At 38.2% G+C, this 16,108-nt stretch overlaps 1 protein-coding gene across 1 annotated transcript; it reads right to left on the minus strand.

Annotated features, from left to right (window-relative positions):
* Positions 1-670: 670 nt before the first annotated feature.
* KRT20 (keratin 20) lies at positions 671-5,974 on the minus strand. Its single transcript, XM_009970970.2, has 8 exons — positions 5,552-5,974; positions 4,826-4,908; positions 4,454-4,610; positions 3,155-3,316; positions 2,947-3,072; positions 2,571-2,791; positions 1,585-1,625; positions 671-768 (listed from the first exon to the last, which is right to left on the minus strand). The coding sequence occupies exons 1-8, from the start codon at positions 5,972-5,974 to the stop codon at positions 671-673; spliced, it is 1,311 nt and encodes a 436-aa protein (XP_009969272.2).
* Between the last annotated feature and the right edge of the window lie 10,134 nt (positions 5,975-16,108).

The following is a 16,108-nucleotide window of genomic DNA, read 5'->3' on the forward strand; positions in this document are numbered from 1 at the left end:
TGTTGAAAGTGTGAGAAAACTTAAGGCACCAAATGTTGAAATGAACTCTCTGAAAAAATGAAGAACAAATTCTCACAGTGGTCTCAGAAGAGTCCATTGCTATCAAGAGCTTGTTAAGCATATGAGCACATTTTGTCCCATGTCTTCATCTAATGACTTTCACCAGCTTAGTGCTTGAAAACTTCAGCAGTAAAAATTGCTTTAGTATTTTTCTAAATTTAATTTAGATTATTTTAAAAGCTATAGTAAATTCATGATGTAAATCATTTGACTTTATAATTTTTACTGAGCAACTTTTTAAATGTAATTTTAAGACTCTGATGTAAGTAAAAACTAATACTTTGGGTTTTATCCATCTTGGAAACAAGTATACATTTATAAAAGGCTGATTTTTTTTTTTTTAAATCAAGGTATTTGGTCACTATGTAAGTAAACCCAAAATCTTGTACTTTGTAAATTACTGATTTTTATTAACAATCTCTGCGTCCATCCTCCCCCTCCTCCCCGCCCCCCCCCCCCCCCCCCAAAAAAAAAAAGTGTTTGAAATTTGATAGCTTGGCATTTTTCAACCCTTCTGCATTTTAGATTGGATTCTTTATGAAGTTTAATCTTTTAGTTTTGGCATCAGCTCCAAGAAGCTCAGAGGCCGTATCTTCTCTGCTGGTGCCACTTACAGCTTCTCTTCAGTCTCTTTGATCTGAGAGGACACAACTTTGCCATCAACCACCTCTTCAACAATTGTCTTGATCTTCTTAACTTTACTTGACTCTGGTAATGAAATTAAACAGAGAATTAATTAAATGCGATATATATTGACAGAAAAATATCACTGTAGTACTAGCAGCAATTCCACAAATGATAAAATAGATAAAGGCACCTTTTTAATGCACAATTACTGTGAAGTAAACTTTTGGGGTATACAGGATATGGTTTCTCTTCCTTTGAACATCCTGTATGTTACCCATGATACTATAGTGGACAATGTGTTTAACTCTCTATCCCTCCTGATAGTTTTGCTTCAGTTTAGCACAAACCTGTAGACCTAAAACCTAGGAATAGTCTTACACGGAAATGGATATTTTTGCTATTAAACTAGATACTTTATTTAGGATCCTAATGTCCCTGTGTAATCAGCAGAGAGATGCAGATGCTTCTGAAGTCCTCCAGAGTGTGGTTCAATAATTCTCTGTTGTTCTCTTGGCTCTTTGAGGAGTCTGGTTTTACTTTGGGCACCTGAGTTCTATACATAAAACCAGGCTTTGTATAATCCCTATACATTATCTATTCATACAGCTGGTTGCTTTCTTGATGTAAGATTCCACTGGTTGATTATTTACTCTGAGACTGTGTTCTTTTATATCACAGAATCACAGACTGGTTTGGGTTGGAATGGACCTTAAAGATCATCCAGTGCCACCCCCTGCCTTGGGCAGGGCCCCCTTCCCCCAGCCCAGGGTGCTCCCAGCCCCATCCAACCTGGCCTTGAACCCTTCCAGGGAGGGGGCATCAACTACATCAGGTTACTTAGTTCCATAACATTTCATCAGGCAGCCATCAAAAAATAAGGAAGTTGGTGTGACATACCTTTTTCAAGGTCTGCTGTAGATACATTCTCTTGCAAATGTCTGTTCAAATTATAAGTTAAAAAATATAAATATATGGCACCTAACATACTGAAGAAACATCCTTGTACATTTCCTATACATTTAATCAAGATAGGTTATGTCCTTTCATCAAGACAATTAACCAGGTGTTTAAATCAGTTTTCTCTGTTAAACTTGCTAAGCATAAGCTGTAGGTGAAATTAATTTGCAGGCTCTCTTCTGCAGTGCTATGACTTCAGCTCATGCATATATGCCCAGTCTAGTTCCTGAGCCAGAATAGCTGAACAGACATAATCCTGGGAGGGAGTACCACTCTCTGTTTGCCCCACTTTCATAGATGTCTGTCTGCTCTTTTGACTACAAAATACGGGATACTGGACTATCTGAACAGTTAGTGTCAGCTCACTTGTACCTCTTCAAATATTTAAGCAGCTTGGCTACTAGTGACACAGGAAGAGTAGAGCATGATCCAGTTCAGGCTGCAGAACTTGCCACGGACAGCAAGAGGTCAGTATGATCTTGCTGAGTGCCTGCTCTAGTGTGACTGGGTCCTGCGGTGTCTAAACCAGGTTAAAAAAAAATCTAGCCCAGGTTAACCCAGGCCCACAGAAGCTACAGTCATTACAGTTATGGACAAGTCGATCCAAAATTCAATTACTGATGCTTAATGGAGTGTGAGCATCTATTCAGCTGCTCAGCTCACAGGGAGTAATGGTATATATCTATGCAGATGCTGAGAAAAACTCAACAGACTTCCACAGCAGCTTCTGAAGCTGAGCACAAACTGCAGCCTGCTCTGCAGATTCTATGGTTGAGAACTGGGCAACACACTTCCTCCCTGCCCCCAACCAGTTTGCAAGTGTCAGGTTTTACACCTTCACCTCTTGTGAATATAGACAGTAATTGTGACATTCTTTGCTGTCATACAAAACTAAACTGACAACCAAAGGGTGTGTATTTCCTCACCCGCTGTCCTCTCCTTCCAGCAGACGACGGTACGTGGTGATCTCCATTTCCAAGTGAGTCTTGATACCCAGCAATATACCATACTCATTATTCTGATCCTCCATGTCAGCTCGGAGTTGTCTCAGTTGAGCCTCTAAATTGGCAACTGCTTCCTGAATTTGGGTTAGCTGGTGACTGTAACGTGCCTCCGTTTCAGTCAGAGTGTCTTCTAAAGACTTTTTCTACAGCCCATGTAAAGAACAGAGATGTATTATTCAAGAGGATACATTTTTGTGTTGAAATAACATTTTGATTGAAAAGCCTCTCAGTTTCTATATTTATCCATGTAACAGTCTACTAAACACAGTCCTTATTTCAAGTACTCTTTATTATTTACCACGTTAAGCTCGGACTGTAATTCTAACTCCAGATGATGAACGATCTGTCTCTGGTCGATGACCGCTCTCCTTTGAGCTTGCAGCTCGTCAACGTTGATTGCCACTTCCTGGTTCAGTTGTTCTGTCTGAAGGGCAAAAATGTAGAGACTGTAAACTGCAACTAGACATGACCAAGGTTCTTGCTGATGTTTAAGCAATTGACCTTACCTGCTTTTCAAACTGTTCTTTGGCTTCTTGGCGGTTCTTTTCTGCCATTTTTTCATATTGCTGTCTCATGTTTTCCATAACAGTTGCAAGATCAATACTTGGAGCAGCATCCACCTCTATATTAACTGAGCTGCCCACCTGTTTGCACAGCCGGTCAACATCCTACAGCAATGAGAGCTGGATTAGCATCACCTACAGGGAACTTTCAATGCTGAATACTGGAAGCAAATCCAAAATCTACAGACATAGAAGTAGTTCTTAAATAGCACCTCAGAGCAAGATAATTTAATCACCTTGAAATATTGTTTAGTGCACCTGATGTTAGAACATTTTGCTTATTTTGTAGCAATAAATGCTACAGTGTAAACATATTATAATAAGATGATTTCCTCAGGACCAGACCTATGAAATGAGTGTAGAAGTCAAGGTTCCCATTTGTATACTTTTGTGGGATAGCAACTCCTAAACCACAAATTATTCTTAAAGAAAACCTTCACTCCTTAGTTGCTGGAGCTGCTCTGCCTTTGATACCTAGTAGCGTGGATGTCAGTGCCCCACACAATTGTACTGCTTCCAGAAACGATACAAATGCTTCAGTCCTGCCCAACACAGTTTGAAGTGGGTGGCTAGCTTGCCTGTTTTTCTAGGTTGGATCTTTCTAATACAGTGCTTAAAATATATATTATTTGCAGTGTGACAAGGAATTTACACTTTTGAAGGTGATAGTAGGACAGTAAGAGGAAAGCTTGGGCATATGCCATAACTGAGATTTTGTTAGTCATTTTAAATTTAGGAATTCAGTTTGTGTCTTTACTTGAAAAGGGGAAATAAACAATGGTCGTGTAACATGCTTACCTTTGCAGGTCTTTGAAGCTGTAAATGTAATGCTAAAGGTGAGCTTCAGTTTGAACTTAGACTCTCAGGAAATACTGGGAACACATATCTAATTTACAGGCATCTCTTCATGAGCCAGAGCTCCTGTTACAACCAGTAGAGACCAGAGTGTCCCAGCTGACCAGCTTATAGGAGTTCGCTCTACAGTGAGCTGAGTCACTCTCTAGGCTGTGTCTATTTTATTGACTGTCTCTCAGTTGATTGTAATAGAACCACTGCTGCATTCACATAGATAATATATAAATATGTACCTAAATTTTTATGTGCTAATCTGGAGCTGAATCCCACCGTAAATACAATATTCTTTCAGATTAACCATGAAGATTTCATTATTCCTAGTGAGGCTGAGTTTGAGTATGCTACTTAAAAAAAAATCTTTCCCTGACAGTGTTTGGCTGCTCTCACCTCCTCATGGTTCTTTTTAAGAAAAGCTAGTTCCTCATTCACACTTTCAATCTGTGACTCCAAATCAGATTTCGTCAAAGTCAAGTCATCACGAACGTGGAGCAGTCCGTTAATGTCACTCTCAGCACTTTGCTTGAGCAGGTGTTCATTCTCATACCTGTAAAATAAGGCTTGTTTTGTCATCATAAAAATGCAACTGTGTGATGTAAATGTTAGATTTGGTAACTACTACAGCCTTAGTTGTAAATTTTTTCTTTTTATCAAACTTCATGTTAGAAAATGTTTACTTCTCGGTTTTAATACTAGTAACTGGAAGCTTTCATGATTAAGAGGAGCATGAAATAGAATTTATGAAATGATCACGGAACTTACTTCAGTCTAAAATCATCAGCAGCCAGTTTGGCATTGTCAATATGCAGGACAAGCCTTGCATTTTCCAACTGTGCAGCACCAATCTAAAAAGGAATGGTTGAAGAGAGATGAATCTTTGCACATAAACGCACACTTGATCCATTTCTGGAAGTGAATACTGCATGTGGGCTTCATCTCGCTTAACTTTAGCTGTGAACTGCTCCCTGGAAGGGATCTGCTTTTAAAGCATGAGAAATAGAACTGGTGAAAAGTAAGAGGGGAAAGATTTAAGGAAGGTCACTGGAAACATAATTTGACAAATCTGTCAGCTGATTGCTGTGGGAATATTTATTGTTTATAGTGTAATTTACTATTTCAAGTAATGATCTATTGTTTTTTCTGAGCATTTGGCATTATTTTCTAAAAAAATGCTTTGAAATTGACATGTGCTGAACTATATTTAAATATGTAAATGATTATCAGTACTTTCACTAATTAAAATTACTTAAGGCAAATAGAATTAATTAATTTTGATTCAAAGATTTTTCATGAATGAGATTACTTATATCTGCAGACATTAGCTTACAAATGATGTAAAGTCTGTCATTAATTTGTATCTGATCAAAATAAAACACCGTTCTTTCTTAGCTAAGACAATTGGAGAAGTACACTTTCTACAATAGATTATTATCCATCTCCCCGATAATTGAAATTCATATATTTATAGATGGCTGTAAGGTATCTTACCTTATTTTGGAGATCTTCAATTGTTTTCATGTATGAGCTATAGTCATGCCTTACGTCTGTGGTATTCTTCTCATACCACTCCTTGATCTGCTTTTCAATCAGGGAGTTTGCCTTTTCTAGAGCACGCACCTTCTCCAGATATGAAGCCAAGCGGTCATTTAGATTTTGCATAGTGTGTTTTTCACTGCCAGTGAGCAGGGCGTCATTACCAGTAATATTAAGCTGGAAGTTCCCACCGAAGTCTTGCCCATAGTTGGTGCTGGTAGATACGCGGGTGCCGTAGCCACCAGCTCCCCCATAGACGCTCGGTGCCTGAATCTTTTGGATGGCCACTTTCCTGGAGATTAAGCCACTGACACTGGGTGCGGTAGGTTGGAAGCGGTTTCTTGTACCCCACTGAAAGCTTTGGGCAGAGAAAGCCATGTGTGTTTTTCGTCTTCTAAACTGAACCAGCTAGACCTACACAGAGAGCGGCTGAAGTGATGAGCAGTGTGTGCTCTGTAAACCTTTATACTGTGTTTCAAAGAGGAAGCAAAACAATTATAAACCCCACCTCTGTTGACACATAATGTAACTGGTGTCAGCACAAATAGCACACAGCATATTGCCCCCACACTCCGTATAATGTAAAGGGGTTTTCAGCTGTTCATCTGTGTTTGAGAAAAACTCCCCAGGTAGTTTGGCTTGCTTTGTTATTACTTTGAATAAAAGATAAAACAGAAACAAACTGTTGAATCTTTTATAACAGCCATACTCTCTATAGTCCTTCTGAACAAACAAGTAGATTCTTACCCACATGTGCGGTGTATGAAATTAAAATAAGAGTTGACTATATGTGACAAGAGACTTAAAATATTTATATTTGCAATCAAGTAGATATTTCTGTTGAGTAAGCAATAGTTTGGGCCTCAAGGCAGTCTAGAACAGTGTATAAATTATTAGAAAGGAGGCATCTGTAACTACCATGTTAATTCATTTTATAGTAATCACAAAACAGTATTCATACTGTAACTGGAAAGTTAATGTTCTTGTAGTTAGCTTGCATTGAATATGCATTCGTTTAGTATAGAAAGCCATGACAAGTTGAACTCTAGCTTTCAATACAGTTGAAATTAAGCAGAAAGAGTATTGCTTTGTCCATAAATAAATAGGAACAAGAATATTGGAAATCTTCATTGCTCATTTTATTTCATGTAAGAGATGCTGAGGACCATAGAGTGACAGCAGGCATTGAGATCAAGCTGCCAGCATGACTAGCTTCCAGCCCTCCTGGGTGGCTGAAGTTAAAGCAAAACAAGTATCCCCCCCTCCCCACCAGTGTCCCAGACAAAGAGAGGACCAGCTAACGAGTGCCACTGCTGGGTGTTCTGTCACACACCCGGGGGTTACCTTCATTGACAGGAAATCAGCTGCCTTTGCTCAGTGCATGAAGAAACCCAGCAATCCCACTCCTAATGGTACTGAGGTCCCTAACCTGACTGTGGTGTACACTTTTGATACAGGAAGCGCAGAGATAAACTGGAAAGCAAGGGAAGAAGCTGGCTGCCGAGGGGGTTATTAGCGCTGTGGGAAAGCAGGTAGCAGGTGTGCATTGGGACGGTACGTAGGTGTAGTTCCTCGGGGCATTGCACTGACAGTACTTTAGTGTATTATTATTGTACAGCTAGTCAGGTAGAACAATTAACACCTATTGCTGGTATTAGTGAAAACAGCTGCTGTACATAGTGATCTTCAACCTTGGGGCAAGGAAATTGGTGAGACACTAAGCTTTGGAGCCACTAAAGTGTATATTGGAAACATCATCAAGTTTCTGAGAACACCTAACCTGGGATACTAGGGAATCAGTACTGCTAAGTTTTTTAAGTTACTGTGCTACAGATTAGTCTAAATAGTATTGGATCAATGCAAAGAGTTGAGCTGTCATACTTAGCTATTCTGAAAATACACATCTTCCAAACCAAAGTGATCAGTGTTCAGGGCAGAACTTTTTGTGAGAGGATGCTGTGAATTGTGTTTGGATTTTGAACTTCTCTGGGTGTAACCGGTCATGAAGAACATTTACGACACTTGAAACCAAAGTGCACTAGGCATATCATTAGGACTGTAACTGTAGAAACTCAAGGTGGGTCATCTTTTGTTCATTAAAAATTTTCAGACGGAGTAAGAATCTATCGTGTTAGTAGGGCAGAGCTTACACCTTTAAAGCTGTAAGAGGAATACAGCAAGAGATCCTGCTACAGTTACGTCTCTTGGCTGTACATTTCACTGCCTGGTTCTCTGACATTATTTTATGATCACCTATTTAAGAGTAAATCTTCTGCTTTGTCTTCTTAGTATTAATTAGAATGTGTTCCCATGTTACCTTGATATTTTTTCTAAACATCACTTGAACATTTCATTTTTCTTTTATTGAGCAAGTGACAAAAGTTATTTGTTATCCTTCATGTTTGCCTGTAAATGCAAAAAGATGTCATCAAAGCTCTAGATTGACTTTTGTGGGTCAAATTCCTAATCTTTGTATTCACAACTATCCCACCTCTGTGTGGAGAAGCAGCTGCATAGTTTAAATATCAAAAGTTAATTTTATATGTTGTTAAATTAATGTCAGGTGTTTGAAATTTTCAGAAGCTGAATACTATTGAGAAATATGACAATAACATAAAAATACATTTCAGATTGATAGAGAAACAAAATTGACTGATACGTAAAAATTTCTAAACTTTTTTCTAACTTCACTTTGTAGAGTGGTCTGGATTAAAGTGGACATGGGGACTGGGTCAGACATGTGCCTTGTGTTCTGGCTCTGCTGCTTTAGGTCAAGCTGAACCTTCAACAGTTATTTTTCTTCCAGAATCCTCTTGACTATTAAGCAGAAGTATTCAAGGCGTATGCAACTGGAAGCACAGAGCAATAGCATCATGCAGACCTAGTATTAAAAGACATGTGGCTGAGATTTCTTAGTGTTATTTTTCTTCTCCAAATTGTTTACTGATAATTTCTTTGGTCTTATAACTTTATATATGCTTCTATTAAAAAAAAAAAAAAGCTGGAATATTTGCAAGAATGTTTACTAATATCAGGATAGGTATTATTCGTACCAGAGGTGGGTTTTGCTCCTATTTTTTGGTTCAATACGTTTTTTTCCATGCAATATATCTTGAATGGTTGTAAATGACTGGAAACTGCAGAATGAACACCAAAGCCTGTGTCTGTAGCAGCAGATGAACCAAAGGCAGGGCCCATGGGCTGGCTGAAGGGCAAGTGGCTCGTCACGGCTCATATCTACTTACAAAGCCACCCAGTTGTCAGCTGGGAGTGGTCAGCAGCCACCACTACCTCGTGAACTATGCCCAGGTATTATCTGGAAGAATATGGGCTGCCTTATTTTAAATATTTTTTTTTATTTTATTGGTTGTATCAGTAAGTTATCTAAATAGGTGTTGAGCAACCTGAAAAATTGTTACCTGATATCTGCAGTTTTGAATCAATGTTAAGGCAGTTCTGCTAACAGTTTGTTGATGCTTTAGTTCAGCAGTGCAGTTTCCAACTCAAGACTCAGTTGTGAATAGTCTACAGAAGACTGTGGATTCGTGCATAACACTTCCTTTTGGTGATGTGCTTGGTCAGAGTGGTTTGTGTGTAGTCATAAAAAAACATTCATAGCAACACTAATAAGTTGTTTGATTTAATGAAGAAATCTCACTTGTGTGACAGAAGTTTAATGCATATTAGGGAGCAATGAAGATAAGTTGTGCAGGGTTATGATAACATGTGCATGCCATTTAGTATTACTCACCTTTACTAACCAGTCATGAGTAACTAGTCTTGACAGTTCAAGGAAAAAAGGCACACCCAGCTGTGGTTCTGCATTTATGCTGCCTTTAGGTGGAACAGATGCTTTTCTTTTGGCTAACTTAAAGATTGAAATGAAAAGTCTTTTCGTTCAGTCTTTAGTGGTGATCCATTCTAGGAGGGAAATCTAATTCCCCTTTATTAGTCCCTCTAACTATGTTGCTGACCTCAGTTTGGATATTGTGTCATAAGAATTTGAATCTGAAAGATCTCTTACAATACAGTCTTGAAAGGACTTTCACTGTACAAAGTGTAACACTGTACACTGTACAAAAAGGAAGAGGAATTCCTTATTCAATATTCCAGCCATATTCCAATATTCAATATTTCTGTGTCTGAGAAATTCCCCTCCTTCTTCACCTACTTGTGAGAAGTTCATAGTTTAAGCCATGCAGCTGGTTTACGACCAAGGGAACAGTTGTAAGATGAGCTTTCAGGGTAAAATCTGAGTCAATTTTTAATGTAGATGTGAGCCAACAGCAGATTCTAAATTAAGATTTTTCTGAATAAGTGAAAAAAAGTACTTAGGGCAGTTCTCCACCCTGAAAACAAACTATCTTTGCACCATTTGTTAATGCAAATGCTGCACCCTTGAAGACTGCTCTCTCCGAAGAGTAAAGATGTTTTGTGTTTTGCTAACTGTGATCAGATGAGAGAACGGTCCGGATGATGTCACTAACTCAACTGGATTTACTTAAGCCCTGATCATTTGCAGAATAAGATTTTACACTGTCTTCTTCACATACATATTTTTTCCTCATTTCCCTCTCCTTTTTATCATTTATCCAATTAAAATATCTTAATCATCAAATCACTACACCTTATTTCTTTCTGCTTTGAGCTTTTGACTGGAAAGATAATTTTAAAACATTACTTTAAATAGAACAATACTTAAAGAAGAGTTCCAGATCTTGGAGTGGTGCATAAGACTGTGTTGGTTACATCCTTCCCCAACCACAGGTTGAAAATGAAAGTCAGGAGCTGCCTTCCCTGTCTTAGCTGCTCTCCTCGAATAGAATCAGATTTCAGTGCCAGCGATAACAGCCCCAGGCCATACAAATGAACCTTCTCTTCTTTCTTCCCTAAAAGTATAATTAATATCAGCTCTAATATAACCTAAAAGACTACCAGGCAGATCATTTTCCTTTGTAAAAATTATGTGCAACTGAGGTGTCAGTGGAATGAGCAAACCACTAAGCTGGAGAATATTGCAGTTTACTTGTTTTCCGAGTTCCATAATGCTGAAATAGTTCTGTATCCATGAGAAAATATTACATATTTATATTCAGTAAGCAAATACAATTTTCATGGCCCTGTGCAAATATATGCACTAGCTGGCAATATGCCATACAAGATACATACAAACACACTGTATTGCATGCATTAACATTTGCGTAGATTTTTCTTGCTAGCTATTAAAAAAAACATTCCTTGTGGTTTCAGAGACCTGACTCATACCATGCTTGGAACCCCCAGACCATGAGAAAAACTTTTTTTTTTTCAAGGGTATCGTTGTACTCATAACTGTCAGGAGTTGCCTGGGCAGTCGCATGGCTGCAGCTTTTTGTTTGGGACCACTCTGGTAAATCATCCTTTCCACCATTCTAGTAGACATTCTCGTAGGAACAATTGGGTGACTACACAGCATTCCCTCTCCCAGTATTTGTATAACCAGAAGCAAACTCTGGGTTGCTTGCTTTGTAAAGAGAAGGAACCTGAAATACTATCCCAGCTTCAGGATCTGTGTCAGGCAATCACGTATCAAAAAAAAAAAAAAAAAAACAAAGAAAAGAATGAGAACAGGCCGCAAATACTCCCTTTGAGGAAGTTGTGCACCTTTAGGAATGTCCATTACACAAATACTTCAACAGAAATTTCCAGTTAAAAATTGTTGGCTGGCCTCCAGAGTCTCACGGAAGGCAGACAGCAGGAGCAGCTCCCCTGACAATGCTTTGGCGCAGCAGGCCACTTGGAGCAGAAGCATAATGTGCGTGTACGGGTTTGTCACTAGAGGCCACCACATGCCTTCTTAAAAGAGGCTCGTGTACAAATCTATGTATTGCTTGCTCCAACGAGAGAATCCATGCTGGAACCTGAACGTGGTTAATGAAATTCACATATTAAGTAACAAAATCTCACATATTACCCACTTTTCTGGGCCTAAATCCAGAAGAAAATTTTTTGTGGCCAAATGTTTAAAGTCATATTTATCTTCACAGCCACAAGCTGTAATTACAAGAGTTTAGTGTTGCGTATGGCGGTGAGTTTGTAAGCAATGGTAACAGGTAGTATCTACTTTTCTAAATCTTGAAAGCTGAATTTTTGAGGATGGGAATATTTATTATCCCTTCGAATTATGCCCCTTTCTTTATGACTGATGCTTGAGTATCAATTTTTAGACAGCAATAAACTAGACATTAAAGAAAACGTTTCTTTGGTTCTGTATTTACAGGTTTTTGCCTGCATAGCAGCAATTTTATTTCCAGTGGAACATGTCTATTTACAAAATAGCTTGGTAGCTGGCTTGAGACTGTTCTGTGGTGGGGTTAACTAAGAAACAGAGCCTGGGCACTGAAATGGCTTCCAAAAATTGAAAATTTGTCTCACTAATAAGGAATGAAAAAATGTGTTGTTTTTTTTTTTTTTTTTCCTGCACTGGTAACTTTAAAATCACAATTTCTGTCTACTTGCAGCAACATTACATATTTCCTTCTTTGAAATTGCTCTGGCAGGAGTTGCTTCCAGTGTATTTGTTTTATGCATTTTATGTTTTAATTTCTTGTATGCATGATTCAAGAGTGTAGACCTGAGCCAAAGTTGGTACTTTTTCTCTAATAGTAGCAGACTATTAATTCCACTCTAAAGAAGCACTGTATAGTTTCTCACCTACTTCAGCTTGTTTGTTTCTCCTTTTCCCTGCCTGGTCCAAATAATTATTCCTCTAAATTTTTGTCTAATTATATTCCTCATTTTTGTTGCTTTCTATAGAGCCTAATAACAGCCTATCAAATTAACTCCTTTTGACTTGTCCCTAGGACACTGGAAAGCAAAAAAAATTTACCCCTGAAGTCTAGATCATTACTGGAAGTGTCTTCACCACAGCTGATGTTATGATTTTATGCCTTTAAGCTTCTGATGCATATTCAGACTTTCAAAAGGCAAATTAATATGTCCAGAACAAGCAGCCGTGCACCTGTTTCACCATTAGGTCATGTCTGGTACTATGAGCTTCAATCATAAGGGAAGTCCAAGCTGTAATATATTGATGCTTATGTTTAATGTGATATTTTTGTAAACAGTTCTTTTATGCCAACCCCTAGATGTGTGGCTCAAGTAGGTCATTTCAGTGTAGTCATACAATTAAAAATATCTTAAAAATACAACTTTAAAATAAATGAAAAATTTTACTGAGGAAATAATGATGGGGAAGCCATACATAGTAAAAAATGACATGAGATTTCATGAAGCTAAATGTGGAAGTAGGGTCAATAATTAAGATGCTTTTGCAGTATACTTTAGGACATGGGGAGGAGGATGGGGTGCAAGTGTCTCAAGCACTATTCTTTCCTTGCTTCCCTGTTTATAGATCCTTCCCTTTTCTAAATGATTCATGCACAGGAACAGGCATCTCCCAGCAAAACTGCAGAAACCTTTATAGGTCAGGGTGTGGACATTGTGAAATGTTCTACCGGCTCTTCTACCTATTCTCTCTGTTTCAATAACAGCATGCAAACAGTGCTTTTAGCAGTGTTACAAATACTAGATTTTCTTTTCTTCTCTTTCTGAAATGACTTCGTTAATTTTGCATCCGTATTAACAAGGCAGGCAGAAAGCAAAAATCTTGCATTCTACAGAAATGCCTTGTTCATAAATAAGAAAGAAACCTGCCAATGTGTGGCCACATCACCCAAAAGAATGTGTGAATAATAGCACAAACCATTACTGCATTACCTCACTGCAGGCTTCTTCCAGAGGATCAACAATTCACTTACCAAAGCTGCGTATTGTAATATACCTTTAATAAGTTTTAACATTTCTACAAGTGAAATGAAGTATGACTCATACACATTCTGGAGTGCATTCAAGTCTGTTATAAATCACGTTGGAGGATTATTTAGTGCAGGACTTCCTTAAATGGCAGGTGAAACTACAAGAAGTGATTTGTGAATGCTGACGGTTTCAGCCTCCTTTTATAGACTCAGTTCCTGGGTCTTGTTAGTTTGCAAAAGTATTGTTACATCATTCACTTAGAGTTAGAAATTACATTCTCTCCTACTGGTATTTTTTTGCTATCCTGTTCCATTTATGGGAAACAGAATATAATCACTTTGAGTGTGCTATTTTTTTATACTTCAAATTTTTAATATTGCAGTCACTTCCTTGATGTTGAAACAGCACTTTTGTGTATATTTAATACTGAAGTAAAATGAATACCAGCTAGCGAAGCTCAATCAGTTTTAATACAATGAATTAATAAAATAATTTTTCAAGCAGTACAGTGCCACACTCCTGAAGATTTCCTTTCCTTCAAGGCAGTGATCTGAGAGTAAGAGAAAGAAGCATGAATACCATCTCTTTTTTAAAGTTGCCCAAATACTACAAAATCACTAGAGACACCTAGGCATCGTATTCTGTGTAGGACTAATTTTAGTAGAGCTACTGGCACATGTAAATTGAAGATCATCAAAGTATGTGCAGGGTCTTGACCATCAGTACACACTTTAAATTAATAAATCAAATTATGCACCTTCATTGCCATCGGGTATAGAAGGGATTGCTGTAACGAGAGTGACTCTTCGCGGTACTTGTATTATCTAATAGCTGGGGTAAGTAGAAGCTGTGAAGTGATGAATTCTAATTTAGTCGCTATCAGTGGCTTTCTTTGCAGCCTTGAGCAAGTTGTGTCATCTCTTTTTCCAATTTCTCAAGCAATAAAATGGGAATGATAATACTACCCCCATTCATTATCTCCCTAACTTCATCTCTCAGCATGTTGTGACAGTATCATGTTAACAGTACATGCAAGTGGTAAATATTAATATAATTATTTATTATTTATGGTGCAGACCTACCCTAAATACATTTAGAAATGCATAGCTTATCTACCAGAACACAGATTCAGAAACAGTGAATAGCTACTAGATATAAGGCAACATGCAGCCAGGGACATAGTATCATAAGCTGTTCAACGAAGAGGAAATCTGCAATTATTCATAGTATTCTAAAGCAATGAAAAAATACCCAGAAATTTTTGCCATAGAATACTTACTTTCATTTAGAAAGCAGAATGTAGTGTAACTAGTATTTATATGTTTAAGGACTAACTGGTTCACTTCACTTACTTATTAAAGCAACTTGAATGGATGTGTTAGAGCCATCGATGTGTGATGATGTCAGTAAATGGAGTGAACGCTGAGGTCGGTGTTGTGAGCTGTGCTGGTCTGACCATTACAGGATTCAATAACACAGTTGTAAGCAAAGGTTAAAATCATCGGAGCGATGGAGTGGAATGGGAATTCTGCTACGTCTTCGCCAGTCCCATTTGGACCATAGCCAAGTGTAATGCAGGAGGGAAGGGAGGGCATCTCTCACCTCTGCATGAGAGGACACTAGGACGTGAGTAAAGCCAGTGCATTGCTCAAGAATGTGAACTAAGGACAGGCGTGTTCTGTAAAGCACTTCAATTATTCATTTTTCCTTCTTTCCTTGTAGTTTAGCACAATCAAAACCTATCACAAAGCACAGATACTTTCCTTTGATTTAGAAATCAGGGGCTACTTAGAAGTTTTTACAATTATTTGTATCACAGCAATGCGGTTATGCTCTGTAAATTTGATAAATTAATATAGCTTAAATAACACAGAAAACTGGTCAAGAAAACCTAGGCACATTTTGTCCAGATGCTACAAACACCAGGTCTGGCTTGTTGGATCTGGTAAGATGTAAGGAAGGACATTGCTAATTAGCCAGGAGTTACAAATCCTGTATTACAAGTTTTACCCAATTTAAAGAAACCATTAGGTAATCCATTCAGTGCTTTTGGGATCTCTTTGTGCAACAAGGGTGGAGAGTTGGGGGGCTGGGGGCGAAGGGGAATCCTGAACTGGTCCTAACATGCCAGTAAGAAAGCATTGTATCACAGAGATGGACTTTGTTTATTTTAAAACTGCGTCTTCTTTGAAATGTTCACTTTCTTTTGTGAGCCTTGTTTACAAAGCAAAGCAGGTAACAGGAATTCTTCATGAAAGGCCCTTATGAGCAGATATGAAAGAGTACAATGACAATTTCACTGAATGAATATGAGACTGCCCTGAACATGCTGTTTTATATGCAGACGTTGACTTTGGAATGCAAATCCATACAGACGCTCGTGCTCAATTTTGTCTCTCCTTGCTCTGCTTTACAGTCTTTCCTGTCTAAACAGTCCTAATATTTCTCTTTTTCTTGCTAAGTTTTTGGCTTTGCATATCACTGGAAATTCTCCTGTTGCTGTTAGGGTCTCCTGCTGAGTTGGTGATTGGGCGGGTGTGAGAAAGGGGACAAAGCTTGGACTTGGCTAAAGAACTTGGGCCTCTCCCCTTATGTTAGTATGCTTTGTGTATACCAGTCTATCCTGACTACAGAATCCATCAACAGAAACAATGAACATTAATATGAAAGCAAATAACTGAAATGGCTTTTTGAATTAAATGGGTCACTGAGAAA

Source organism: Tyto alba, unplaced genomic scaffold, assembly GCF_018691265.1.
Source record: "Tyto alba isolate M040663 unplaced genomic scaffold, T.alba_DEE_v4.0 Super-Scaffold_12, whole genome shotgun sequence".
NCBI classification, from domain to species: Eukaryota; Metazoa; Chordata; class Aves; order Strigiformes; family Tytonidae; genus Tyto; species Tyto alba.